The sequence below is a fragment of the Nicotiana sylvestris genome, chromosome 8, assembly GCF_000393655.2.
Source record: "Nicotiana sylvestris chromosome 8, ASM39365v2, whole genome shotgun sequence".
NCBI lineage: Eukaryota > Viridiplantae > Streptophyta > Magnoliopsida > Solanales > Solanaceae > Nicotiana > Nicotiana sylvestris.
In genome coordinates this window covers 188,236,222-188,264,020 of record NC_091064.1, presented here as the reverse complement: position 1 = coordinate 188,264,020, position 27,799 = coordinate 188,236,222, and the positions used below count along the sequence as shown (strand labels likewise).

At 39.6% G+C, this 27,799-nt stretch overlaps 2 protein-coding genes and 1 long non-coding RNA gene across 3 annotated transcripts; all 3 read left to right on the top strand.

Moving 5' to 3' along the window:
* Nucleotides 1-548: 548 nt before the first annotated feature.
* Nucleotides 549-926, top strand: LOC138876146 (uncharacterized). Its single transcript, XM_070155046.1, has one exon. It carries the CDS (start codon nucleotides 549-551, stop codon nucleotides 924-926), a length of 378 nt encoding a protein of 125 aa, XP_070011147.1.
* An 11,036-nt stretch (nucleotides 927-11,962) lies between these two features.
* Nucleotides 11,963-22,186, top strand: LOC104243147 (uncharacterized). Its single transcript, XR_011401752.1, has 3 exons — nucleotides 11,963-12,232; nucleotides 21,545-21,822; nucleotides 21,913-22,186. It is a non-coding gene; the product is annotated as an uncharacterized lncRNA (long non-coding RNA).
* Nucleotides 22,187-27,023: 4,837 nt separating this feature from the next.
* Nucleotides 27,024-27,713, top strand: LOC138876145 (uncharacterized). The gene is made up of 2 exons (XM_070155045.1): nucleotides 27,024-27,116; nucleotides 27,210-27,713. The coding sequence occupies exons 1-2, from the start codon at nucleotides 27,024-27,026 to the stop codon at nucleotides 27,711-27,713; spliced, it is 597 nt and encodes a 198-aa protein (XP_070011146.1).
* Nucleotides 27,714-27,799: the final 86 nt, after the last annotated feature.

The window sequence follows — 27,799 nt, the reverse complement described above, 5'->3', positions numbered from 1 at the left end:
CTTAGTTAGAAACATTGTGTAGGAAACCTTTGTAAATCATAAACCATTGTATTTGTGTCTTGTCTAGAGTTAGTCGAGTTGGAAGTCTTTGTAATAGAGGTATTACAAAGTGGCTTGTAATAGTGTTGTTACAAGTTAGTGAGTGATTAAGTCTTTGTAATAAAGTTATTACAAAGTGGCTTGTAATAGTGTAGTTACAAGTTAGTGAGGGACTAAGAGGTTAATTCCTAGGTTACAATAGGTTGTAATCTAAAGATTGCTCAGTAGTGAAGTTGAAATCCTACAAGAGTTGATCATGGTTTTTAAACTCGTTGAGCTGGGAGTTTTCCACGTAAAATTCCTCTGTGTTCTTTATTTATTGCCAATTTACTGTGGAAACAAATAGAGAACCTGGTTCCCTATACTGTTTGGTTTTATAGTTTGTTGCTTACTATGTGAACTGATAGAGAATCCGGTTCTCTATATAGTTTGGTAGACCCTTAAATTCTATCAATTGGTATCAGAGCAGGTTCTTTCTAAAAAGTTAACACCTACAAAGGATCCTCATCATGGCTGCTCCACTAAACTTTGAGGAAGGACAATCAACATATAGACCCCCAAGATTTAACGGCCAATACTATGGTTGGTGGAAAACAAGAATGCATGACTTCATAATGGCTGAGGACTTCGAGCTTTGGGATGTGATTTTTGATGGTCCGTTTGTCCCTATGAAGGTTGTTGGAGAGGGAACAAAGACTATTCCAAAAACAAGAAAAGAATACAATGGTGGTGATCGAAAAGCTATTGAGAAGAACTTCAAGGCAAAGAAGATTCTTGTGTGTGGTATTGGACAAGACGAGTATAATCGTATCTCAGCATGTGAATCTGCCAAGGAAATCTGGGAAGCTCTTCAAATGGTTCACGAGGGAACTACTCAGGTAAAGTAGTCCAAAATAGATATGCTTACAACTGAATATGAAAATTTTAAAATAGAAGAGCATGAGTCCATTCAAGATATGCATACCCGTTTCACCTCCATAATCAATGAGCTTCATTCACTTGGTGAAATCATTCCAACCAACAAGCTGGTCCGGAAGACACTCAGTGTTCTACCAGATTCCTGGGAGAGCAAGGTTAATGCTATCAATGAAGCCAAAGACCTGCAGAAGCTGACTATTGACGAGTTTATTGGAAATCTCAAAACATATGAGATGAAGAGAAAGAAGTATCTTGAAAGAAGAGAGCCCAATGAGGAGAGGAACCTGGTTCTCAAAGCTTCCCACACTGACTCAAGTAGTGATGAAATCTGAAATGACATATCTCACTCGAAGATTTCAAAAGATGGTTCGTAAAAATGGTGGGATCCCAAAGAAAGGAAGTTCCAACAGGAATTTCAAAGGAAATGATTGTTGTCATAAGTGTGGAAAGCCTGGACACTTGATTAAAGATTGCCCTCTTCATAAGTAGGATCATTACAAAACCAACACTAAAAGGCGTCTAAGAGGAACCAGGTCCCTGACAGAAAGTTCAAAAGAAGAGATGTTGTTGACAACATGGTGAAGCAAGCCCTGGCTGACTGGGGAAATTCCTCCGGTGAATCTGAAGGTGAAAATGACCAAGGAGATACATCTATGATGGTTGCTGACAATGGATCTTCAGAATATGAATCAATCTTTGCACTCATGACCAAATCTGATGATGATGAGGACAAGGAGGAATATGAGGTAAGTTTTCTTGATGTTCAAAGAAATTTGAAAACTTACTCTAAGAAAAAATTGATGTCCTTAGCAAATGTGTTGATTGATGCCTATCATAGCCTCATTAAAGAGAAAAATGATTTAATAGAAGAAATTGGTGACATAGAACAAGAGGAATAATATGGTAGTTTTCATTGTAGATTTGAAAGAACAAGTGGAAGAAGTAACTAGAGAAAATAACTTGTTGAAAAGCCAAATGAAAAAATGGATGGACAATACTAAGGGTAAAGAAGTGGCTAGTGAGGCTCAACTTGAGCTTGAGAGTGAGCTTAAGAAATTTAAAACAAGTCTTTTTGCTGGGCTTGAAAAGAATAGACAACTTCAGGAGGATTTGAAAAGGGTTAAAAATGATCTTGATAAGTCATTCAATTGTACCTGGTCCTTTGATGTAATAACGTATATGCATAAGAGTAATGGTGGAAACAAGTACGGAATCGGGTTCCAAAAGACTAAAACCTCCTACAATCCCACATAGAAAGTATGTAATTTTGGCTGATAATTGGTTGTGTACTCACTATGGTCAAACGGGTCATTACAAGAACCCCTATAAAACTAAAATTCAATCTTTGCAGAAAAACATAGTTTTTGTTGAAAAGAGGCCTGCTGATGAGGAACCTGATTCCTTGAAAAGAAAATATGTGTTGCCTACATGAGCAAAAAGAAGTTTGATCCGCCCGTTCCATCATTATAAGGGAACCAAGCTGGCTTGGGTTCCTAAGTCTAATCATTGATTTAGTGTGCAGGCTAAAGTGAGAGGTAGCAGTAAAAAAATGGTACATGGATAGTGGCTGCTCTAAGCATAAAATTAGAAGAATGAATGATTTCCTCTCACTCTAGGCCTTCCAAGGTGGGAGTGTGTCCTTTGGAAATGACAAGAAGGCTATATTCTTGGTGTTGGAAAAATTGACAAAACACTCTCCCATGTAACTGAAATGTGTACTATGTGAATGGCTTGAAATATAGCTTATTGAGTGTGTCTCAAATTTGTGATAAGAAAAAATAAAGTAAAGTTCTTGTCCAAATCTTGGACTTTCACCAATCTTAAAACTGGTGAAATGGTATTGATAGCCAAGAGATTCAAGAATATCTATGTTGCAGACCTTGATTCACTGAATGGTAGTGGTATAACATACTTAAGTGTCATTGATGATGATGTAGAGTTATGGCACAGAAGGCTGGGGCATGTGAGTTTTTATTTGCTGAACAAGTCGGTTAGAAACATGAAATATCATATGCACACTCGACAAGCTAGGTGGTAAAGCAAGCTCATAAGCCACCTCCCCAATCCTCCGAATCACCTCAAAAGGCCCAATGAACAGAGGACTCAATTTACCCTTCTTCCCAAACCTCATAACACCCTTCATGGGTGAAACCTTCAGTAGAACCTTCTCCCCAACCATGTATGACACATTACGAACCTTCCTATCAGCATAACTCTTTTGTCTTGACTGCGCTATACGAAGCCGCTCCTGAATCACTTTCACCTTGTCCAAAGCATCATGCACTAAGTCTGTCCCCAAAAGCTTGGCCTCGTCTGCCTCAAACCATCCTACTGGATATCTACACCGTCTCCCATATAAAGCCTTATATAGAGCTATCTGAATACTCGACTGATAATTGTTGTTATATGCAAACTCTGCGATCGGTAGAAACTGATCCCATGAACCCCCAAAATAAATGACACAAACGCGCAACATGTCCTCCAATATCTGAATAGTGCACTCGGACTGCCCGTCCATCTGAGGGTGAAAAACTGCACTCAACTCAACTTGAGTACCCAACTCTCGCTGCACAGCTCTCCAAAACTGCGAAGTGAACTGAGTACCTCTATCTGAAATGATGAAAACTGGGACACCATGCAGGCGAACAATCTCTCGAATATAAATCTCAGCTAACCGCTCTGATGAATAGGTAGTACACACAGGAATAAAGTGCGCGGACTTGGTCAGTCGATCCACAATCACCCTAATAGCATCGAACTTCCTCAAAGTCTGTGGGAGTCCAACTACGAAATTCATGGTGATCCGCTCCCACTTTCACTCTGGAATATCTATCTGTTGAAGCAAGCCACCCGGTCTCTAATGCTCATATTTCACCTGCTGATAATTGAGACACCGAGCTACAAATACCATTATGTCTTTCTTTATTCTCATCCACCAGTAGTGCTGTCTCAAATCCTGATATATCTTCGCGGCTCCCGGATGAATGGAATACCGCGAGCTATGAGCCTCCTCCCGAATCAACTCCCGAAGACCATCCATATTGGGCACACATATCCGGCCCTGCATTCTCAATACCCCCATCATCACCAATAGTCACATATTTGGCATCGTCGTGCTGGACTCTGTCCTTGAGGACAAGCAAATGAGGATCATCATACTAGTGCTCTCTAATGTGATCAAACAAGGAAGAGCGAGGAACCATACAAGCTAGGATCCAACTGGGCTCCGAAATATCCAACCTCATAAATTGATTGGCCAAGGCCTGAACATCAACTGCAAGAGGTCTCTTCCCAACAGGATTATATGCCAAACTGCCCATACTCACCGCCTTCTTACTCAAGGCATCAGCTACTACATTGGCCTTCCCCGGATGGTACAAGATAGTGATATCATAATCCTTTAGCAGCTCCAACCATCTCCGCTGCCTCAAATTGAGATCCTTCTGCTTGAACAAGTGCTGGAGGCTACGATGATTAGTAAACACCTCACAAGACACACCATAGAGATAATGCCTCCAAATCTTCAACGCGTGAACAATGGCAGCCAACTCTAAATCATGAATAGGGTAGTTCTTCTCATGGGGTTTCAACTGACGAGAAACATAAGCAATCAATCTACCCTCATGCATCAATACACACCCAATACCAACTCTAGAAGCATCGCAATATACTGTATATGAACCTGAAGCTGATGGCAAAACTAACACTAGAGTTGTGGTGAAGACAGTCTTGAGATTCTGGAAGCTCGCCTCACACTCATCCGACCACCTAAATGGAGCACCCTTTTGAGTCAATTAGGTCAAGGGTGATGCAATAGATGAAAATCCCTGAACGAACCAACGGTAATAACCTGCCAAACCAAGAAAGCTACAAATCTCTATGGCTGAGGACGGTTTGGGCCAACACTGAACCGCCTCTATCTTCTTCGGATCAACCTGAATACCCTTACTGGACACCATGTGCCCCAAAAAAGCCACTGAACTGAGCCAAAACTCACACTTGGAGAACTTTGCATAAAGCTTCTCCTCCCTCAACCGCTACAATACAACTCTCAAATGCTCAGCGTGCTCCTTCTGACTACGCGCCAGAATATCATCAATGAATACAATAACAAACGAGTCGAGATAAGGCCGAAACACATTGTTCATCAAATGCATGAAAGTTGTTGGGGTATTGGTCAGCCCAAAAGACATCATAAAGAACTCATAATGACCATATCGGGTCCTGAAAGTCGTCTTAAGAATATCCGAGTCCCTGATTTTCAACTAGTGATACCCTGACCGGAGATCAATCTTGGAGAACACCCTCGCTCCCTGAAGTTGGTCAAATAAATCATCAATACAAGGTAAAGGATACTTGTTCTTGATTGTAACTTTGTTCAACTACGTGTAATCAATGCACATCCTCATCGTGCCATCCTTTTTCTTTATAAATGGAACAATTGCACCCCAAGGCGACATACTAGGCCGAATAAACCCCTTATCAAGGAGTTCCTGAAGCTGCTCCTTCAACTCCGCAGGTGCCATATGATACGGTGGAATTGAAATGGGCTGAGTTCCCGGACCAAATCAATATCGAAGTCAATATCCCTGTCCAGTGGCATGTCCGGCAGGTCTACAAGAAACGCATCTGGAAAGTCCCTTACCATCAAGACTGAATAAATGGTAGGAGTCTCTGCACTAACATCCCTCATGAAGGCCAAATAAGAAACGCAACCCTTCCCAACCATCTGCTGGGCCTTCAAAAACGAAATCACTCTACTTGGAACAAAATAAGTCGAACCTCGCCACTCAATCCGTAGCACACCCAGCATAGCTAACGTCACTATCTTAGCATGACAGTCCAAAATAGCATGACACGAAGATAGCCAATCCATGCCTAATATCACATCAAAATCCACCATATAAAGCAATAGAAGGTCTACTCGGGTCTCCAAATCCTCAATAGTCACCACACACGACTGATATACGCGGTCCACAATAATAGTATCGCCCACCAGAGTAGATACATGAATAGATGAAACAAGAGACTCACGGGGCATATCCAAATAACGAGCAAAATACGATGACACATATGAAAAAATGGAACCAGGATCAAATAACACAGAGGCATCTCTATGGCAAGCTAAGACAATACCTGTAATCACGACATTTGAAGCAATAACATCTGGTCTAGTTGGGAGTGCATAGAAACGGGCCTGACCACGACCTGATCGACCTCCCCTCTAGGGCGACCCTTAGCTGATTGACCCCCACCCCTAGCTGCCTGGGCAGGTGGTGAAGTAACTGGAGCTGAAGTCGATGGATGACTCATCTACTGAGATAGACCCCCAAGAAGACGAGGACATTGTCTCCTCATATGCCCGAACTCTCTACACTCATAATAACTCCCTGGTGCGGGGGACGAGGATTGAATAGAACCCCTATCACAGGGATGACTAGTAGAAGGACTTAGCATGGAAGAGCCCTAAACTGATGGAGCACGGGACGAGCCCTAGGCTGGAAGGGCACTAAGTGATGAATGGCCCTAATGAGAACTATGAGAAACATGGCTCTATGATGCCCCACAATGAACTGGGCGAGCTGACTCAGCATGTAAATGGACGGCCTCTGTCGTGCTGAAACTGGACTCTCGAAGGAGCACCACCAAAACTACCAAATCCTCGAGACCTCTTGACCTCCCTCTCATCTCTCCCCTTGCGACAAATTGACTCAATCTCTCGGGAAATATCAACAACATGCTCAAAAGTAGCACCTGACACCCTCTCTCTGGTCATGAGAATCTGAATCTGATATGTGAATCCATCCACGAACCTCCTGATCCTCTCCCTATCCGTAAGAACTAACCAAACATCATGACGAGTTAGCTCTGAAAATCTCATTTCATACTGTGTCACATTCGTACCATCCTGACGCAACTGCTCGAACTGCATGTGCAGATCCTCCCTACGAGACTATGGCACATACTTCTCCAAAAAGAGAGCGGAGAACTGCTGCCAGGTAAGGGGCGCTGCACCAACAGGCCTACGCCTCTCATAAGCCTCCCACTAAGTAAAGGCAGCTCCTGAAAATTAGAAAGTAGTGAACGAGACCCCACTGGTCTCCAAAATACCTACGGTCCAAAACATCCTCTAACACTTGTCCAAGAAACCCTGGCATTCTTGAACTCTGCACTACTGAAAGTCGGAGGCTGAAGTCTACCAAACCTCTCCAATCGACGCTACTCGTCGTCAGGCATAACTGGTACCACGTAATCCTAAGCAAGCGTAACCGGCTAGGCTGGAGGTGCCCCTGGCATCTGAAGTCCCTGCACAACCTGCTCAAGTGTGCGAGCAGTGGGAGTCTGGGTGTCTCCCCCAGCCTAAGAAGTAGCTGCGGCCGTAGTAACTGAGACCACCTGAGCCAGGCCAGTGCATACTGATAAAATCTGGGCTAGGGCCTCCTAAAGGTCCAGAATAACAATCAGCATAGCCGGTGCCTGAGCTGGTCCTGTTGGAGCTTCCACAACTGGGACCTGATCGTGAACTGGGGCGGCTGGTGGATCTGCAGGTGTTGCCCTAGCTGCTGTGCGGGCTACACCCCTGCCTCTACCACGGCCTCGACTGCGACCTCGGCCTCTAGTGGCCCCAACTGGTGGTACTGGTGGTTGTCCGTCCTGATCGGTAGGACGTGTCCTCACCATTTGTGAGAGAATAGAATAATAGAAGTTTAGTTACCAGAATCAATAGATTCGCATGACATGAATTCAAGAATGTGAAGTTTTTCCTAAAGGTTCTACAGCCTCTCGAAGATAAGTACAGATGTCTCCATACTGATCCACAAGACTCTACTAAACTTGCTCATGACTGGTGAGACCTATATAACCTAGGCTCTGTTACTAACTTGTCACGACCCTAAACCACCCCGGTCGTGATGACGCCTATCACAGTACCAGGCTAGCTGATTCGACATTTACAACAAAAATAGGTCTTTTCTTAATTCATTTACTAATCAGATACTATCACAAATCTTTTGTTTAAACATTTCAAAACAAGCGGAAACAATATGCAAAACATCAACCACTGCCCGATCCCGGCGTCACTAGTCATGAGCCACTAAAATAAAACCTGATACTGTCTACTCAATACAAGATGAGTCTGATAAAGACAAATACTAATAGATAGGAAGGAGGAGGGCAAGGTTGCGGATGCCGTACAGCTAACTTGCTAACTCTGGAAATGCTCTGAAGGAAGGAACAACTCTCACTCGGATGCCCTGGCACCTGGACCTGCACACAAGGTGCATGGAATAACGTGAGTATGCCAACTCAGTAAGTAACAATTATCAATAAAGGTTGAGTACAGTGACGAGCATTTAAAATCATATACATCTCATAACGTAAAATTCTTGGTGGAAATAACAAAGTCAATTTAGTAATTAAATTCCGAATATCTTGTAAAAACTCCAGTTTTGATGAAAGTTGTTTAAAACATTTGTTCAACATTTTCAATAGCGGCTCAGAATAAAAGGAGAGTGAAACAGAAATTTCATAACACAAGCCCCTCGGGCAAAGTATCACTCATATATATAGCCCCTCGGGCAAGCCTCTCAGTCACTCGTAACTCAGTTCTCATCAATCAGCACTCACACTCAGCACTCCCGCTCAATAGATATCTCATAATAACCACTACGGCGTGCAGCCCGATCCATAAATATATAGTCGACTGCGCTCACTGGGGTGTGCCAACTCTAGAGGGGCTCCTACAGCCCAAGCGCTATATCGTTTCGGCATGCAGCCCGATCTATCTACATATATATATATATATAGCTGCAACGTGCAGTCTGATCCATAAATATATAATCCTCACCATCAGGCGCTCGACCTCTCTCAATCATCAACCTCACAGCCATCTAGTCATTTCAGTAAAAAAAAATCAAGGAACTCAGCCCAAACAGTTTTCATATATTTGAAGGTAGAGTAATGAAATTGAATCAAACAATAAACAGGTAAAAATCATGACTAAGGATATGCTTTCGAATTAAAACAGTGTGAGGATAATAGTAAAATAGCCTTGAGGATCCAAACAGTACGGCACAAGTCCCCAAACATGGCATTCATCACAAGTTAACAGAATATTTTTTAAACACATAGATTTCATATAGAATTTATCAAAATATGCAACTCTATAGTTGTCACGGGATGGACCAAGTCACAATCCCTACTGGTACACGCCCGTCACCTAACATGTGTGTCACCTCATTTATCAGAATTAGTACGAAATTCTGGGGTTTCATACCCTCAGATCTAGATTTACAATCATTACTTACCTCAAACCGGGCAAAAATCTACTTCGCGATGCTCTTGCCTCTCGCTTCGGCCTCCAAATGCTCTGAATCTAACCAAAATCCGAATCATATCATCAATACATGCCAAAGGGACAGAACTCACACGAAAATTATCAAATTAGACCCAAAATCCTGAATTTGCTCAAACCCATCCCCCGATCCCACGTCTTTGAATCCAACAAAAATCGTAAAACTAGAAACTCCTTTCACTCCCGGGTCTATACATACTAAAATTATCAAAATCGGACCTCAAATGGCCCCCTCAAATCCCCAATTTAAACTCTCCAATTTCAAGCCCTAATCTCTCAATTTCTTCTCTAATTTTTCCACTAATATCATGATTAAACAATGGAATAATCGCCATAAACACAATATACAAGGTCCAAGTAGCTTACCTCAATGAAAAAACACTTAATTCCCTTTTGAAATCACAGCCCCCAAGCTCCAACTCATCCAAAAATGGTGAAGAAATGATTGAAATTTGCGAAAAGGGCTTTTTATACTTTCTGCCCAGCTATTTCCGCATCTGCGGATAATATCTCGCACCTGCAGACCGCTTCTGCATCCAAAAATCCGCACCTGCGAAAGTCACTTAAGTCCTCAGACGTCGCACCTGCGCCCCAGGTCTCGCACCTGCGGTCCATCCCTCTGCTCCTGCGACCAATGCCGCTTCTGCGGCTCGCACCTGCGATCCCTAATCCGCATGTGCGGTTATGACAAAAAACAGCAGCTTCAACTGCAACTCCAATTTTTCCAACTCTCCGATAACCCATCGAAATCATCCTGAGGCCCTCGATACCTCAACCAAACCTACCAACAAGTCATATACCACTATTCAAACTTATTCAAACCTTCGAAACACTCAAAACAACATCAAAATACCAAATCACCCTCGGATTCAAGCCTAAGGATTTCCAAACTTCTGAATTCTGCAAACGATACAAAAACCTATCAAACCTTATCCGAATAATCTGAAATTTTGCACACACGTCACAAATGACACAACAGACCTACTTTAATTTCCAGAATTCCATTCTGACCTCGATATCAAGATTTCCTCTGCCGACCGAAAAATGCCAAATTTTCAATTTCACCAATTCAAGCCTAAATCTACTACGGATCTCTAAAATACATTCTGAACACGCTTCTAAGTCCAAAACTACCTAACAAAGCTATCCAAACCATCAGAATTCACATCCGAGACCTTCTACTTATAAGTCAATATTCGATTGACTTTTCCAACTTAAGTTTCTACATAAGAGACTAAGTGTCTCATTTCATTCCATGACTACTCCAAACACATAACAACCAACACGATATGATGAAATATAGCTGAACAACACATAAAGAAGTAGAAATTGAGTGAACGGGACTATAACTCATGAAACGACCGATCGGGTCGTTACACCAAACTATTCATGGATCATATATTCAAGTTGCATGGCATGCCAGAAGATATTGTTAGTGACAGGGGCCCAGTCTTCACTAGCAAGCTATGGAAGGAACTTTTTGCAATGCAAGGGGTGACCTTAAACACATCTACTGCCTACCATCCTCAATCTGATGGCTAGATTGAGGTCACTAATAGGTGTCTTAAGACATATTTAAGGTGTTATTGTTCTGATCCTCCTAGAGATTGGGTTCAGTACTTAGTTCTTGCAAAATGGTGGTACAACACCACCTTCCACACCTCTATTCAAACAACTACATATGAAGCTTTGTATGGGCAACCTCTGCCATTGCATTTACCATATATGCAAGGTGAATCAGAGGTAGTAGAGGTGGACAGGAGTATGACTACTAGGGAATTGAAATTGCAACTACTTAAGTTCCACTTGAATGGGTCACAACAGAGAATGGTAGATCAAGCAAACAAGAGCAGAATTGATAGACAATTCCAGGTAGGGGACTGAGTTTACTTGAAGATATAACCATATAGGCAACTATCTCTATCAAGCAAGCTTGTCAACAAACTCTCCCCCAAATACTATGGGCCCTATCAAATTCTCCAAAGGATTGGTAATATTGCTTACAAGTTAGCTTTGCCACACCAATTACCTATACATCCTACCTTCCATGTTTCCCTCCTTAAACCCTGCTACGAAGCTCCAATCTCCGTAAATCATCCTCCAGTTCTAGACTTGTCCAGCCCTTACTGTCCATATCCAGCAAAGATCTTAGACCGTAGGATGATACAAAAGGGTAACAAAGCAGTTGTCCGTTTTTAATTCAATGAGAGCATTTACTAGCAGACCAGGCAATATGGGAAGATTCCAACGCATTGAAAGTTAGATTTCCAGCTTTCATTCCTTGAGGTCAAGGAATTTTTTCGGGGAGGGGGAAGGGGAAGTAGTGATATGGCCTGAGTTGTGCATAGCTGCGGGAAGTAGTACGTTAGGCTTTATTAGTGGTTAAATTTGTTATAGAGTTAAGGAGTTTGATAGTTTGGTCCTTTATCCATTTACACTTAAGCCCATTAGTTTTATAACTTTACTTTGTAGTCATCTTCCCAGTAATATGTATGAGATTGAACTCATTATTATTATATAGAAGTGGGAGTTGGGGTGTACGAACAGGGGCACTTTTGTAAATATGAATTTAATAGGGGTAAATTGATAATTCTGTCATCATTCCTTTTTCCTCAAAACACGTGTACTATACTTGTGTAAAAGTAATTTACCGTGTAAGCATAAGATTGAAGCCTTGTTCTCTTTATCCCTATTCAATTCTCTTCATCCCTGTTCAATTCTCCTCCATCAATGTTCTCTATTCTACTGATTTCTCGGTGAAGCTGCCTGATTTTCTTGTGGCTATTCAAGAAATTGTTGTATCTTTGGCTCTTCTGACTGATTTTGCAAATGCATGTGAATAAGATGAGGAAAGAGATAAACAACTATTTTTCTCTTTATCTTACCCATCTTCACAGTAATGTGGGCGGCTCCTATTAAGAGGTAATGGATGAATTTCTTACTTTTTAAGAAAACTATTTAGACCCTTTGTTGGGTTATTTCAAATTTTTATATTGAGTGTCGTGGTTTTCATTAATTTGTATTTCAATGCTTATAGTAGTTTATGTAAAAAGAAGTGGATGGTGTACCTAGGGATTTCAGACACATTGGTATTTCTTTGATAAGGAAGTGGTGCTCGGATGATAACCTTACAAAAATGCTTCTTTTAATTTTCTTTTGGCTGAAATTAGGTGTCAGTTTGGTTTCTACATTCGCCATGTTCTATTCGTATCTTCTTCTCGCGTGCTTAATATTTTTTGGCTAATTTGCTACCCCTTTCTATACATGTATGTTCTGGTTTGTCACTGATTTGCATAGATCTAATATTCTATGGATATTATCTGTTTAGTTCCTTCTCCCTTTCTTCTACTGTTCTTCTAACTTTATATTTACTTTGTTCACATTTTTCCTTGTATTTTGGTATAAAGCTTTCTTTAAATTACTTGGGGATTTACATGGTTAATGTTTGGACATGATCTACACTGATACTCAGTCCGAATAAGTCCTTCAAATTTTTTTAGAAGAACAAAAAAGATGACTGTAAGATAAACTGGGTAAAATATCTGTATAAAACTAAAAAGAGGTATATTTTTTGCTTGGTTATAGCACATGCAGCGTGCGAACTGTGTGTCCTTCATTTTTGCAATAACTGTTGTTCCTCCTGTATTTGTAAAATAATGATTATTGAAATTAAAACGTTAGCTTATTAACGTAAATATAAATGATATAAATGAAACACAAATTAATTCGAGCCCACTTCAGTGTTTCCTTAAGGAATTTAATCCCCTCCTAGTACCTAAGGTTATGAATTTTTTCCTCCCAGGATAGAACGAATTACACACTGGTGTAGCGGTACTTCAAACCCCAATGCTTCAGCGAACACAAAGTTCGGCAGCAAATCACACTTACTGTTGCTTTCTTAGTAGTTTAAAACAATGCAGAACAAGGGAGGAGAAGTCAGAAATTCGTATGGAAAATCTGAGAATAAGGATTGCAAAGTATAGCTAACGTTGAGTTTTCGGTGAAGAGAAGATCAATTGCTCTCAAGTTTTCAGTGTGTCTTCAACAGGCTGCTTGCACCCTCTATTTATAGTGCAATTAGCTGCTAAAAATGGACCCGCTGCCACTCATGAAGTGGAGCACTTGGCCATGGTGGACAGAGCACCAGGCTGTTTACTAATGGAGCAATCAATATGGCAATGGTGGCTGGAGCACTACTCATGGTGGAATGAGCACTTGCTCATTAATATTCACGGATTGGAAAACATCCGTTACAAACACGGATAATATTACGTTAATATTCACTATTAACAAATAAACTTGGTCCAAAAAATTAATCAATCAATCATTTGACCGAATCCGAATCCGAATCCGAATCCGAATCCGAATCCGAATCCGAATCCGAATCCGAATCCGAATCCGAATCCGAATCCGAATCCGAATCCGAATTCCGAATCCGAATCCGAATCCGAATCCGAATCCGAAGCCGAAGCCGAAGCCGAAGCCGAAGCCGAAGCCGAGCCGAGCGAGCGAGCGACGACGACGCGAGGCTTGCCTTCTTCCTAACTCTTTAAGAGCTACATGAAGTGCATTTGTATATAAACCCACCAAACTCCTTTTCCTCTACCAATGAGGGACAATGTCTCATTAAAAAGAGAGGGAAACTTAAAATTTTACTCAAAATTTTTATTTCCCTCAATTCCCATTCATCCTTTTTTTAATACCTTTCCATATTAAGAAGAAACTCAACAATCCCCCACATGAATGGGGGAATGGCTATATCACGGAAGTATGCATGAATACTTGTGTGATTTGCAAGCAAGGATTAATTGCATCTGGATAAGTAGGTTTCCTTTTGAACTTTCCGTAGTGAACTTATGTCGGATATACTCGGTCAATCGGTAGATTTGATATCTTTGAACCGTCGAACTTTAGTGTATACCTAGACAACCATAAGTCACACAATCAACCCTTAACCGTCTTTGGTTCTCATTGTTGTGTTCGTTTCAGCCATGAACACCGCCTGGTTTCATAAGTGCGTAGAGAATTGGCCTTGCAAAATTCTCCTTGAAGCGGCTAACACTTCACACTTACATAGGTGATTTCTAAACGTGTCATCCCGTAGATACACTATTTGATATACCCCGTATCAAATTTAGAAATCATTAAAAAGCCTTCATGCTTTATCCTTGGTACTGAACATTGTCTCATCACGAGAATGGACCAAAATTTTTGTTGACAATGTTGAACCGTCATTAATGACTTTGTTTGATCTCCTTGAACCTAGATCTTGGGATCTCCAGTCTTCTAGGTAGAGTTATCGCCACAATGACTTGTTCTCGGCCATAGTCTCATTCCCTCGATGATTTCTCAACTACCTCTCTAGTTAGGCCTTTTGTAAGTGGATCCGACACATTATCACTTGACTTTACATAGTCAATCGTGATAATTCCTCTAGAGAGAAGTTGCCTAACGGTTTTATGTCTTCGTCGTATATGACGAGATTTACCGTTATACATAACGCTCCCAGCCCTTCCAATTGCCGCTTGGCTATCACAGTGTATGCATATTGGTGCCAACGGTTTGGGCCAAAATGGAATATCTTCCAAGAAATTCCGGAGCCATTCAGCTTCTTCACCGGCTTTATCTAAGGCTATGAACTCAGCCTCCATTGTAGAGCGGGCAATACATGTTTGTTTGGACGACTTCCAAGATACCGCTCCTCCACCAATAGTGAATACATATCCACTTGTGGACTTCGAATCAGTTGAACCGGTGATCCAATTTGCATCACAATATCCTTCAATCACCGCAGGATATTTACTGTAGTGCAAATCAAAGTTTTGGGTATGTTCTAAGTATCCCAAAACTCGTTTCATTGTCATCCAATGAGATTGACCTGGATTGCTCGTGTATCGACTTAGTTTACTTATAGCACAAGCTATATCTGGTCGTGTACAATTCATGATGTACATTAAGCATCCCAACACACGAGCATAATCCAATTGTGATATGCTTTGGCCTTTATTCTTTGCTAGTGCAAGATTTACGTCAATTGGAGTCTTTGCAACTTTAAAGCCCAAGTGCTTGAATTTTTCAAGTACTGTCTTAATATAATGAGATTGTGACAATGCCAGACCTTGAGGAGTCTTTTGGATCTTAATCCCCAGAATTAAATCCGCAATTCCCAAGTCCTTCATATCAAACTTGCTAGTTAGCATACGCTTAGTAGCATTTATGTTGGCAATGTTATTACTCATTATCAGCATATCATCCACATATAGGCAAACAATGACTATGTGATTTGGAACATTTTTAATGTACACACATTTATCACATTCATTTATCTTAAAACCATTTGACAACATTGTTTGGTCAAATTTCGCATGCCATTGTTTGGGTGCTTGTTTTAGTCCGTAGAGGGACTTAACAAGTCTACATACCTTCTTTTTACCTGGAACCTGGAACCACAAACCCTTCAGGTTGTTCCATGTAAATTTCTTCCTCCAACTCTCCATTTAAGAAGGCCGTTTTAACATCCATTTGATGAATTTCAAGACCATACACTGCAGCTAATGCTACTAACATCCGTATGGACGTAATCCTTGTAACTGGGGAGTATGTATCAAAGTAGTCAAGACCTTCTCGTTGTCTATACCCTTTGACAACAAGTCTTGCCTTAAATTTATCAATAGTGCCATCATCTTTCATTTTTCTCTTAAAAATCCATTTAGAACCCAAAGGTTTATTTCCAGGAGGAAGATCAACCAATTCTCATGTATGGTTGTTCAAAATGGATTCTATTTCACTATTGACTGCCTCTTTCCAGAACAATGATTCCGAAGAAGACATAGCTTCTTTAAATGTTCGAGGCTCATTTTCCAATAAGAAAGTCACAAAATTTGGTCCAAACGAAGTAGATGTTCTTTGACGTTTAGTGCGTCTTGGATCTCCCTGATTAAATGTACTTTCTTTTGTTTCTTCCCGAGGTCGTTTAGATCCTTCACCAATCGACTCGCATTCCTTTTTATACGGATATATATATTCAAAGAACTCAGCATTATCTGATTCTATAACCGTATTGTTATGAATGTCGGGATTTTCTGATTTATTAACCAGAAATCGATATGCTTTACTATTGGTCGCATATCCAATGAAAACGCAATCAACTGTTTTCGGTCCTATTTTTACCCTTTTGGGTTTAGGAACTTGCACTTTTGCTAAACACCCCCACACTTTAAAATAATTTAAGTTGGGCTTCCTTCGTTTCCATTTTTCATATGGAATGGATTGTGTTTTGCTATGGGGTACTCGATTTAGTATTCGGTTAGCCGTAAGAACGGCTTCCCCCCACAAGTTCTCTGGCAAACCAGAACTTATCAACAATGCGTTCATCATCTCCTTTAATGAACGATTCTTTCTTTCCGCAATCCCATTGGATTGGGGCGTGTAAGGGGCTGTTGTTTGATGAATAATTCCATATTCTAAACATATTTGTTCAAAAGGAGATTCATATTCACCACCCCTATCACTTCTTATCATTTTGATTTTCTTGTTAAGTTGCGTTTCAACTTCATTTTTGTATTGCTTGAATGCGTCTATTGCTTCATCTTTACTATTAAGTAAGTAAACATAGCAATATCGAGTACTATCGTCAATAAAAGTTATGAAATACTTCTTTCCACCGCGAGATGGTATTGACTTCATGTCACAAATATCTGTGTGAATTAAGTCTAAAGGATTTGAATTCCTTTCAACCGACTTATAAGGATGTTTAACATACTTAGATTCCACACATATTTGACATTTTGATTTTTCGCATTCAAACTTAGGCAATACTTCCAAGTTAATCATTTTTCGCAAGGTTTTATAATTGACATGACCCAAACGTACATGCCATAAATCATTTGACTCAAGTAAGTAAGAAGAAGCTGAAGTTTTATTATTAGTTTCAACAACTATTACATTCAGCTTGAAAAGGCCCTCAGTAAGGTAACCTTTTCCTACAAACATTTCATTCTTACTAATCACTACCTTGTCAGATACAAAAACGCACTTGAAACCGTGCTTTACAAGAAGTCCAGTAGAGACTAAGTTCTTCCTAATCTCGGGAACATGAAGGACGTTGTTCAAAGTCATGACCTTGCCAGAAGTCATCTTGAGAAATATCTTACCGTATCCTTCAATTTTTGCTGTAGCAGCATTTCCCATAGAGAGCGTCTCTTCGGGTCCAGCAGAAGCATATGTAGAAAATGCTTCCCTCACAGCACAAACATGGCGAGTGGCTCCAGAATCAATCCACCACTCCTTTGGGTTTCCTACCAGGTTGCATTCAGAAAGCATGGCGCACAAGTCATCAACATCATCATGCTTTTCTACCATGTTTGCTTGACCCCTTTGCTTGTCTTTCTTCCGAGCACGACACTCCGTAGATTTGTGTCCGGTTTTCCCACAGTTGTAGCAGTTTCCACTGAACCGCTTCTTGCTTGGGTTGTATTTCGGACCAGAAGCCTTCTTTCTCTTTTTGTTATCTTCAACAATATTTGCTCCCATTATTGTTGAATTTCCACGGCCTCTCCTTTCAGCAGCTTTATTGTCCTCTTCGATTCTCAATCGAACAATGAGATCTTCAAGGGACATCTCCTTTCGTTTATGTTTCAAATAATTTTTGAAGTTCTTCCACAATGGAGGCAACTTCTCAATTATTGCTGCTACTTGGAATGCTTCATTGATGACAAGACCTTCAATGAAAATTCCGTTAGTAAAATTACTAAAATTTTTACTTTCAACATCAGTATTCATTTGAAATATACCTTCAGTAAGTAGATCATGAATAATCACTTGCAATTCCTGGACTTGGGTAATAACAGACTTGCTATCTACCATTTTGTAATTCAAAAATTTTGCAGCGACGAATTTCTTCATCCCGGCATCTTCAGTTTTGTATTTCTTTTCAAGCGCATTCCACAATTCTTTTGACGTCTCCACGCCACTGTATACATTATACAGATTATCCTCCAGTTCGCTAAGAATATAATTCCTGCACAAGAAGTCAGAATGCTTCCACGCCTCAATCACGAGAAAGCTTTCATTCTCTGGAGTTTCATCTGGAAGATCAGGAACATCTTCCTTGATGAACTTCTGTAGACATAACGTAGTCAAGTAGAAGAACATCTTCTGCTGTCAGCGCTTGAAATCCATCCTAGAAAATTTTCCGGGTTTCTCTGCCGATGCCAACGTCGGAGTTCGACTTGTCGATGCGTTGGCAGTCATCATCGGAACAACTTGATTTCCGTCATTCGCCTTCTTTTTTTTCTGAAAAAAAAATGACACAAACAAACGTTTAAAACTGGAGTGAAAAATCACGTAGATTTTAATCTCCAACAAAATGCCACGAAGGATTTACTCTCCAAATGGGAGTACACAAAACCACAAAGGTTTTAAGTTTCCAGAATAATAAGAATAACACAAATACAGAAATTAAAATTATTAAATTCCTTAAGCTTGTTGTTCCTCCTGTATTTGTAAAATAATGATTATGGAAATTAAAACGTTAGCTTATTAACGTAAATATAAATGAAACACAAATTAATTCGAGCCCACTGAATTCACAGTGTTTCCTTAAGGAATTTAATTCCCTCCTAGTACCCAAGGTTATGGATTATTTCCTCCCAGGATAGAACGAATTACACACTGATGTAGCGGTACTTCAAACCCCAATGTTTCAGCGAACACAAAGTTCGGCAGCAAATCACACTTACTGTTGCTTTCTTAGTAGTTTAAAACAATGCAGAACAAGGGAGGAGAAGTCAGAAATTCGTATGGAAAATCTGAGAATAAGGATTGCAAAGTATAGCTAACGTTGAGTTTTCGGTGAAGAGAAGATCAATTGCTCAAAGTTTTCAGTGTGTCTTCAACAGGCTGCTTGCACCCTCTATTTATAGTGCAATTAGCTGCTAAAAATGGACCCGCTGCCACTCATGAAGTGGAGCACTTGGTCATGGTGGACAGAGCACCAAGCTGTTTACTAATGGAGCAATCAATATGGCAATGGTGGCTGGAGCACTACTCATGGTGGAATGAGCACTTGCTCATTAATATTCACGGATTGGAAAACATCCGTTACAAACACGGATAATATTACGTTAATATTCACTATTAACAAATAAATTTGGTCCAAAAAATTAATCAATCAATCGATCATTTGACCGAATCCGAAGCCGAATCCGAAGCCGAAGCCGAAGCCGAAGCTGAAGCCGACCGAGCGAGCGACGACGGCGCGAGGCTTGCCTTCTTCCTAACTCTTTAAGAGCTACATGAAGTGCATTTGTATATAAACCCACCAAACTCCTTTTCCTCTACCAATGAGGGACAATCTCATTAAAAAGAGAGGGAAACTTAAAATTTTACTCAAAATTTCCCTCCATTTCCCATTCATCCTCTTTTTAATACCTTTCCATATTAAAAAGAAACTCAACAATAACATGAGAGGAGATAAGGGTGTTGTTGCTATTTCTGAACTTGTGAAGCACTCGCCAATGTTGGAGGATTTAAGGTGTTCATCTATAATGATTGGAAGGTGTATACTCTTTTTCACAAGGAGTTGGAGTATGCACCAGCTTAATGAACTTTGATTGGCATGATAAGATGTTCACTGATGAAGCTGGAATTGTGTTGAGATAAGTCATATCAAGTTTGAAGTAGATACTCTTCGTAATAAGGCGATATGATCCTTTTTGAAACAATAATTGGTCATCTACTTACATTTGACGTTTCATCTTACTATGAATTCTGAGATTTATAAAACATTAGTATTTGAAATGCCTCTCTGTAGTGCCATTATGATTGATGAGATAGTGTCATTTCAATAATGTGCTTTGTCTTTTTCCCTTTGCGATCACATGTGAATGCCAATATTGATTTGGACAAATAGGATGACAACTAAGATAAGAGTGCACATTTACTCTTAGTACACTCATGTTCTACGCTTCATATTCTGAAATTTGGTAAAAGAACTACTGCAACAGGTTCCTAAAATCACACAAATTCTTCCATGCTGCCTTTTAAAATGCAGAAAGAGGAAATTATCAGTAGACAGGCTAAATCAACTATCATTCTTATGCGCTTTCATTAGCCTAATAATTCAAGCATTTAGGAACTCTTTAAAAAGTTTATCCTCTTCTACAATTTTTTTGCGCAATTTACCAAAGAAGATTCCCATATATTCTTCTGCAGTTCTGTTTTACCACAAGCATAGATGCCCTTCATTGTCTGGACTATGCAGTTCTATCGGGCCTGCTAATTTCCTAATTCATTTGGAGTCTAAGTAAATAATTCTCCCACTTAGAGAATTAACAACTTCTAACTGCAACATCCATCTACTCCATTGCATGCTCCTTTCTATTTGCTTCCAATATCTTCCTGCTACTGTACTTATGCTTAGCAGAATTTACGCTCCGCTGGTATGTGTGGCGTAATAAGCTCTGTGGATTTTCACCTAAGTGTGATACTTTGTAAGTCTTACAAAATACCCAGCCATATAGTATGTGACATCTTTTATAACAATTCCTTCTTCATTTCTCTCATGTTCCTAGTAATTTCATTTAATAAGTACTTGTACTTTCAACTACTTTCTGCTGCTCATTAAGTTTATATGGGTAAATCAGTTGGTCTTTCTTAACTGGAACCATGTAAACATCATTTATGGTACTAGATGTATAGCCAAAGTTTTCTCCTTTAATTCCTATATCCGTAGCTGGGTATGTAATATATTGTTTCTGCAGTTTTTTAAACAAAATACTCAGTCTCTTAGGTAGAGTTTTTTTCACTCACATTGGATATAACTTAGGAGAAAAATATGTTGAAATGAATTTTTGAGCAATTTTGATGAACTTTATATGATCGAATAGAATGATAAAAATAGAACAAAAGAAAAAGAAGAATGTCTCTAGAAACCAAGATCTGCAGGTGGAAATTTATAACTTCTAGAGATCGTTCATCTAGCAAGCACTCCACATTCTTTTTGGCCAATTTTGGCTCTCCTATAGAACTTGTACATACTGCTGAAATTATTCTCATTGTATACCCTTTGGATAAGTTGATATATATCTGATTTTCTAGGAATAGCAACTTTATATGCACTTTTATCTGGAGTATAGACCTATTAAATTTTGATATATTTCCTCTCAATTTCCATTGTAAAGAATGTGCATGCAGTATGAGCTAAAGTACTAACATTAGTTTTAGTGAACACAGGAATTCAAGGCTGCTTTTGCTCGCTGTCTCCTCAAATACCAGCTCATCAACTACTAAGATTTTGTCTCTATTATTGCATGTACCTGCAAGAAGTATAGAATTAACCTCCACAAATGTCAACTGTGCTACTTTGACAATCTCTAGGCAGACTTATGCAAATGGCAATGTTTTAGATATATGTTTTCTCAATTTCACCAACTCTATATATGCACTACTGTTTTGAATATAAACTAACACTCTTTTGAAGGAACTTATTTTCAAGATACCTGCGGATGTCTGTAAGGATCTTGCTCTGAGCTTTGACTTTATCGTTGTGCTTATCTCAACTCCAGTTTCCTTAATTGACTGGTGTATATCTGCTATTTCAGGGTACATCAAAATCTCCCTATGTTGTGGTTTTTGGACTGCAGAAAAATGACTATTAAGCTTGGAATTTAGCTCCAGCTCATTGCTGAGGATGGGTTACTTAAAAGATACAAACTGTACTTATATTTTGGGGTATTATATGTCTAATGCTTGAAGATGGTTTTACCAGACAATATACTTGTGCCTTCTGCACATGTTGTAAATATGTTGAAGTATGCTACTACATCTTGTGCTCAATCAACTTAGATGCTTAATGTTGGTAATTTAACCAAGTAACTGTTAGTGTTATGTGATGAAAATATCTCGAGAGTAAGTTGTAATACCCTATATTTTTTTAAATAAGGGTGTATTGGTCATTAGCATAATGATAATAATAATAATTATATTAATAATAAGTATAAGAAACTAACTATGAAAAAAAACAAAAAAAAATGAAATGACACAAAATGAAACAAAACAGAAAAGGGAAAATAAAAGAGAACAAAAACAAAAGGACAGTGGAAAGGAGAAGTACGCCGACTTCAGAGTTTTATCTAAATTAGGATTAGGATGGTAATTATGGCAACTCCGTATATGGCTTCCATGCCTGCTATGGAAACCTAAGAGACCCAATTTGAACAAGAAGTGAATGCCTAGGGTTTTTTTACATGTATGAATAACAACTTGGTATCAGCAATACCGCATAGTATTCCTCTCGCAGCAAATAATTTTTGGAGAAGGGTTTTAGGTTTTAAAAGCATTTCGTTATTTTGAAGCCAACACTTGAAATCTTACTTTCCGATTGATTGGAGGAATTTTTACGAATTGCTCAAGGTGAAGTATTTGGTATTTCGGCACGAGTATTGTGAGTAGTAATCTTACCGCAATTTGTGTCTTCATAACTTACATGATTTACACATAATTTTTAATATGAATATGTTACCAATTAATTTGAGTTGCATGTGGGACAAGTCTTTACTCGATATGATACGGAAATAGTTATTTGACATGATTATCGTTGTTTTAAATATTCTTGCTGTCACTAGATATGTTTTACCGTTACTTGAATTTACTGTTGTCGAAATGAAATTACATGATTTGTTAAGAACCGAAATGCCCCATATTGTTTTAAAATATTTTCCTATGAGTATATACGGATACAGAGATAAGTATAAATGGGAGTAGACTTTGAAGGATCTCGTAGCTAACGACGGGTTCGTTAGACCTGGTGCACCTTGTATTTACCGATTACAGAGTACAGTTATAGCCATCGCTAGTAGGAAGGTAGAACTAGCATACAGTTACCGATTTCCCTCGAGGAGGACTACCGTTATATTTGACTTCTTGCGAAGAAGTCCACAGATATACCGATTACATGATCCGTTCATTAAAACTTTCCAAATATGAATATTGATATTATACAGTGGTTACCGAGCTTATTACTGAATTGTTAATCATATTATATTACAAGAAAAACATGATAAGACTGAAAAATATTTATTGTTTCTGAAAGGGTATTTTATGATATTTTCTGTTTAATATACTAGCATGTTTCTGACTTGTCCCCAATAAAAATGGTTGTGGCTAAGTGCTATTACTCACTGAGCTAGCGACTCATTCCCCCACTAATTTTTTTTTACAGAGACAACAGTTGACGCGGGCGAGGATTTCGTTAATTAGAGCGCACCAGTTGATAGTTCTTGGTGAGCCTCGCACTTGTTCGCGTGACCGGAGATTTTATTTATTGTTATGGTCTTTTCTTTGAACTCTTAGAGTCGCTCCATATTTATCATTTTAGTGTCATGAGTATTATTTTGTTATTATAGTCTTATGTTGAGTATCGTCTTTTATTATCAAAGTTAGAGATAAATTAGTATTTTTAGTTGTTAGTAGGTTGATTAGTAATGGTGGAGACTTTTTTTGGTTAATTGATAAGTTGTCGATTGTTTGGTTTGATATTAGGATGGTTGATTGTTGATTTTGAGACAAGAAAGTTTTGGATAGTCCAAAAATAGGGAAAATTCTGCGCGATTTTCTGTAAAATATCGATGAGGCTTACTTGGGGACACTTGCTCCTAAGTGTCAGTCATGATCCTAAATTGGGTCGTGCCAAAGTTGGTATCAGAGCTTAGGCTTTAAGTCCCGAGTCATGGAGCAATGTTTAGTAGAGTCTTGTTCATGGGTATGTAGGCGCCAATACTTATGATCTTGAGGCTACTGAACATCTAGGAATGTTTTCTCTTCTTTCATTCTTTGATCGTGCATTGAGATAACTTGAGATTGACTTTGGAATATTTCTTTTATAGATGGCTAGGACACACACATCCTCATCTGCTGGACGTGGTACTACCAGGGGTGGCGGTCAAGTTGGGGCATCAAACTAGAAGACAGACTGATCCTCAACCTGAAGTTGGGAACATAGGTCAACCCCAAGCTGCTAGCCAGATCAAGTGCAAGGGCAGGGAGTTCTGGATGCTCCGCCACCAGTGCCAACTATTGTACCTACTGTTGCCTTACCTGCAGACACAGTGGCAAGGTTATTGAATGTGTTAGAGGCATTGGTGCCTACTTAGAGTGGAAGTTCAGCTCCTCGGGCTACTTTACAGACACAAGCACCTGCACAGACTCAGACTTTCGGGAATAAGAAAGTGTCCTTACAAGAGTTCCTGAAATTGAAATCACCAAAATTCACAGGTTTTGATAATTCAGCAGATCCTCAAAGTTTCTTGGATGGGACACTCAAGGCATTACGTGCTCTAGGATGTTCTAGTGAGAGAGTCGTGGAGCTCGCATCATACAAACTAGAGGATATGGACAACACATTGTATAAAACAGTATTGCTAGGAAAGCCAGCAGGAGCAGCACCACTGACATGGGATGAGTTCACTAAGTTGTTCAAGAATCATTTTCTTCCAGACAACCTGATACAAAAATATGCTAGAGACTTTTAGAGATTGGTTCAGACTCAAGATATGGATGTATCAACATATAACACTAAGTTTTATAAGCTAGCTATATATGCTCCTTATTTAGTGCCTACCAAAGAAGCTCGAGTCAGAGGTTTATTGATGGATTGGTTGGTCGTCTATACACTGCAGTAGCCCCACAGATAAAGACTTTATCCTACTATGATGTAGTCGACCTTGCTAGAAAGATTAAAAACAAGGGACGTGATGAGCGTGCACCTAGTGATTTACATAAGAAGGCTAAGACATGAGGGTCTTTCAGTGGCAATTTTAGTGAAAATCGAAGAGCAGGAAATCAGGGACAACAACAACAGGGTTCTCAGACAGGGACACATTTGTCTTCCCAAACCACATACATACCACATTACAGACAGGGTACTAGGGGACCGTCAACATCTGGACATCATAATTCTCGACAGATATATGCCACTACTCCAGTTTGCCAGACCTATGGTAGATCACATTTGGGCCAGTGTCGTATTCTAACTGAAGAGTGCTTTCGACGTGGCCAGTTGGGACATCACTTGAGGGATTTCCCTCAGCCTCCGAGAAATTTCAACCAAGCTTCTATTCAGTCAGCTGCACCTACTCAGACTACTCATAATACTTCAGGTGCTACATGTACAGGAAATAGAGGTCGAGGTGTTGGAGATCATGCTGCTGTGAATCAAGGATAAGGGAATGCTGGTAGAGGTCAGGCGAGAGTTTTTGCATTTACTAGACAAGATGCTCAGGCCTCGAATGTTGTGGTTACATGTATTCTTTCTGTCTGTTCATTTGATGCACTTGCGTTGATTGATACGGGATCTATACACTCCTATGTGTCCTCGTACTTTGCTTTGAGGTTTAGTACACAACCTGAGCTATTGAATGACCCTTTTCTAGTTGCTACTCCTATTGGAGAGTCTCTATTAGCTGAATACATGTATCGTGCTTGTTAGATTCGGGTTGAGAGTAGAGATACTCTAGCTGACCTTATTGTACTTGATATGATTGACTTTGACATGCTGATGGGAATGGATTGGTTATCTTCTTGCTATGTTATCGTCGATTGTCATGCAAAGATAGTCAAGTTTGAGATAACAAACAAACCTAATTTTGTTCTAAAAGGGGGTCAGGTTCCAGAGACTCGCAAAGTTGTATCTTTTATGAAGGCTCAACGACTTCTGAAGAAAGGTTGCTTGGGTCTCTTAGCTATTGTAAATGACACCAGAAAGGAAACAGTTAGTATAGAAAATATACCAATAGTGAGAGAATTTTCTGATGTATTTCCTGAGGATTTACCAGAATTGCCTCCAATACGAGAAATAGATTTTGGTATTGAATTTCCATATAACATACATCCCATATCAATACTGCCATATCGGATGGCACCAGCAAAGTTGAAGGAGCTAAAACAACAACTGCATGATTTGTTAGATAAGGGTTTTATCAGACCGAGTATACCTCCATGGGGTGCACCAATATTGTTCGTAAAGAAGAAAAACGGCTCCCTAAGAATGTGCATTGATTATAGGTAGTTGAACAAGATAACAATACGCAATAAATATCCTTTGCCTCGTATAGATGACATGTTTGATCAGTTACAAGGAGTTGCCTACTTTTCAAAGATTGGCAATGCTCCAGCTGCATTCATAGATTTAATGAATAGGGTGTTCAAGCCGTTTCTGGATAGATTTGTAATCGTATTTATTGATGATATCCTGATATATTCTCGTAGCCAAGGAGAACACGAGGATCATCTCAAGACTGTGTTGCAGACATTGCGAGAACATCAGCTTTATGCTAATTTCTCAAAGTGTGAATTTTGGCTAGACTCAGTATCATTTCTGGGGCATGTTGTATCCAAAGATGGAATTATGGTAGATCCTAAGAAGATAAGAAGTTGTGCAGAAATGGCTCAGGCCTACTTCTTCTACAGAGATTCACAGCTTTTTGGGCTTAGCAGGCTATTACAGGCATTTTGTGCAGGATTTCTCCAGAATAGCAGCGCCACTGACTAAGCTAACACAAAAAATGCAAAGTTTCAGTAGACGGAGGAATGTGAGCAGAGCTTTCAGAAACTCAAAACGTGTCAGACAACTGCACCAACATTAGCCTTACCATCAGGTTCTAGAGGATTTACGGTGTTCTGTGACACATCGAGGGGGGGATTAGGATGTGTTCTCATGCAAAATGGTTGCGTTATTGCTTATGCTTCGAGACAATTGAAAAAGCATGAGCAAAACTATCCTACACATGATTTGGAGATGGCTGCAGTGGTATTTGCTCTAAAAATTTGGAGATATTATCTACACGGCGAAACTTGTGAGATTTATACTGACCATAAAAGTCTAAAGTATATCTTTCAGTAGAGAGATCTAAATATTCGGCAACGTCGTTGGATGGAACTACTCAAAGACTATGATTGTTCTATTTTGTATCATCCTGGAAAAGCCAATGTGGTGGCTAATGCATTGAGTAGAAAATCTATGGGGAGTTTGGCACATATAGCTCCTGCAAAGAGACTTTTGGCCAAAGATATTCAGAGACTAGAAGATACAGGTATCAAATTTAGTGTCAGAAATTCAGAGGCATTGTTGGCTTGTGCTCAAGCTAAGTATTCATTAGTTGAGCGCATTAAGGCCACCCAATATGAGTATAAGAGATTATGCAAATACAGAAATGAGGCCTTAGCTGGTAAAAGCAAGGATATGATTGTTAAAAGTGATGGTGTGCTTCGAATGGGTGACAGGCTATGTGTAGCAGACGTAGATGAGTCGAAACATGCTATTCTTGAAGAAGCCCACAACTCCAAATACACTATACATCCTGGATCCACAAAAATGTACAATGACCTGAAGCAATTTTATTGGTGAGAAGGTATGAAGAAAGATGTTGCTAACTTTGTTTCTAGTTGTTTGACTTGTCAGCAGGTCAAGACTGAGCATCAGCGACCCGCAGG

Excerpts from the sequence above, each read along its gene's own strand:
- LOC138876145 (XM_070155045.1), top strand. The coding sequence starts at position 27,024 with ATGCAAAATGGTTGCGTTATTGCTTATGCTTCGAGACAATTGAAAAAG. Across the intron at positions 27,117-27,209 it reads ATTTGGAGATGGCTGCAGTG|AGAGATCTAAATATTCGGCA; the intron begins GTATTTGCTCTA and ends ATCTTTCAGTAG.
- LOC138876146 (XM_070155046.1), top strand. The coding sequence starts at position 549 with ATGGCTGCTCCACTAAACTTTGAGGAAGGACAATCAACATATAGACCC.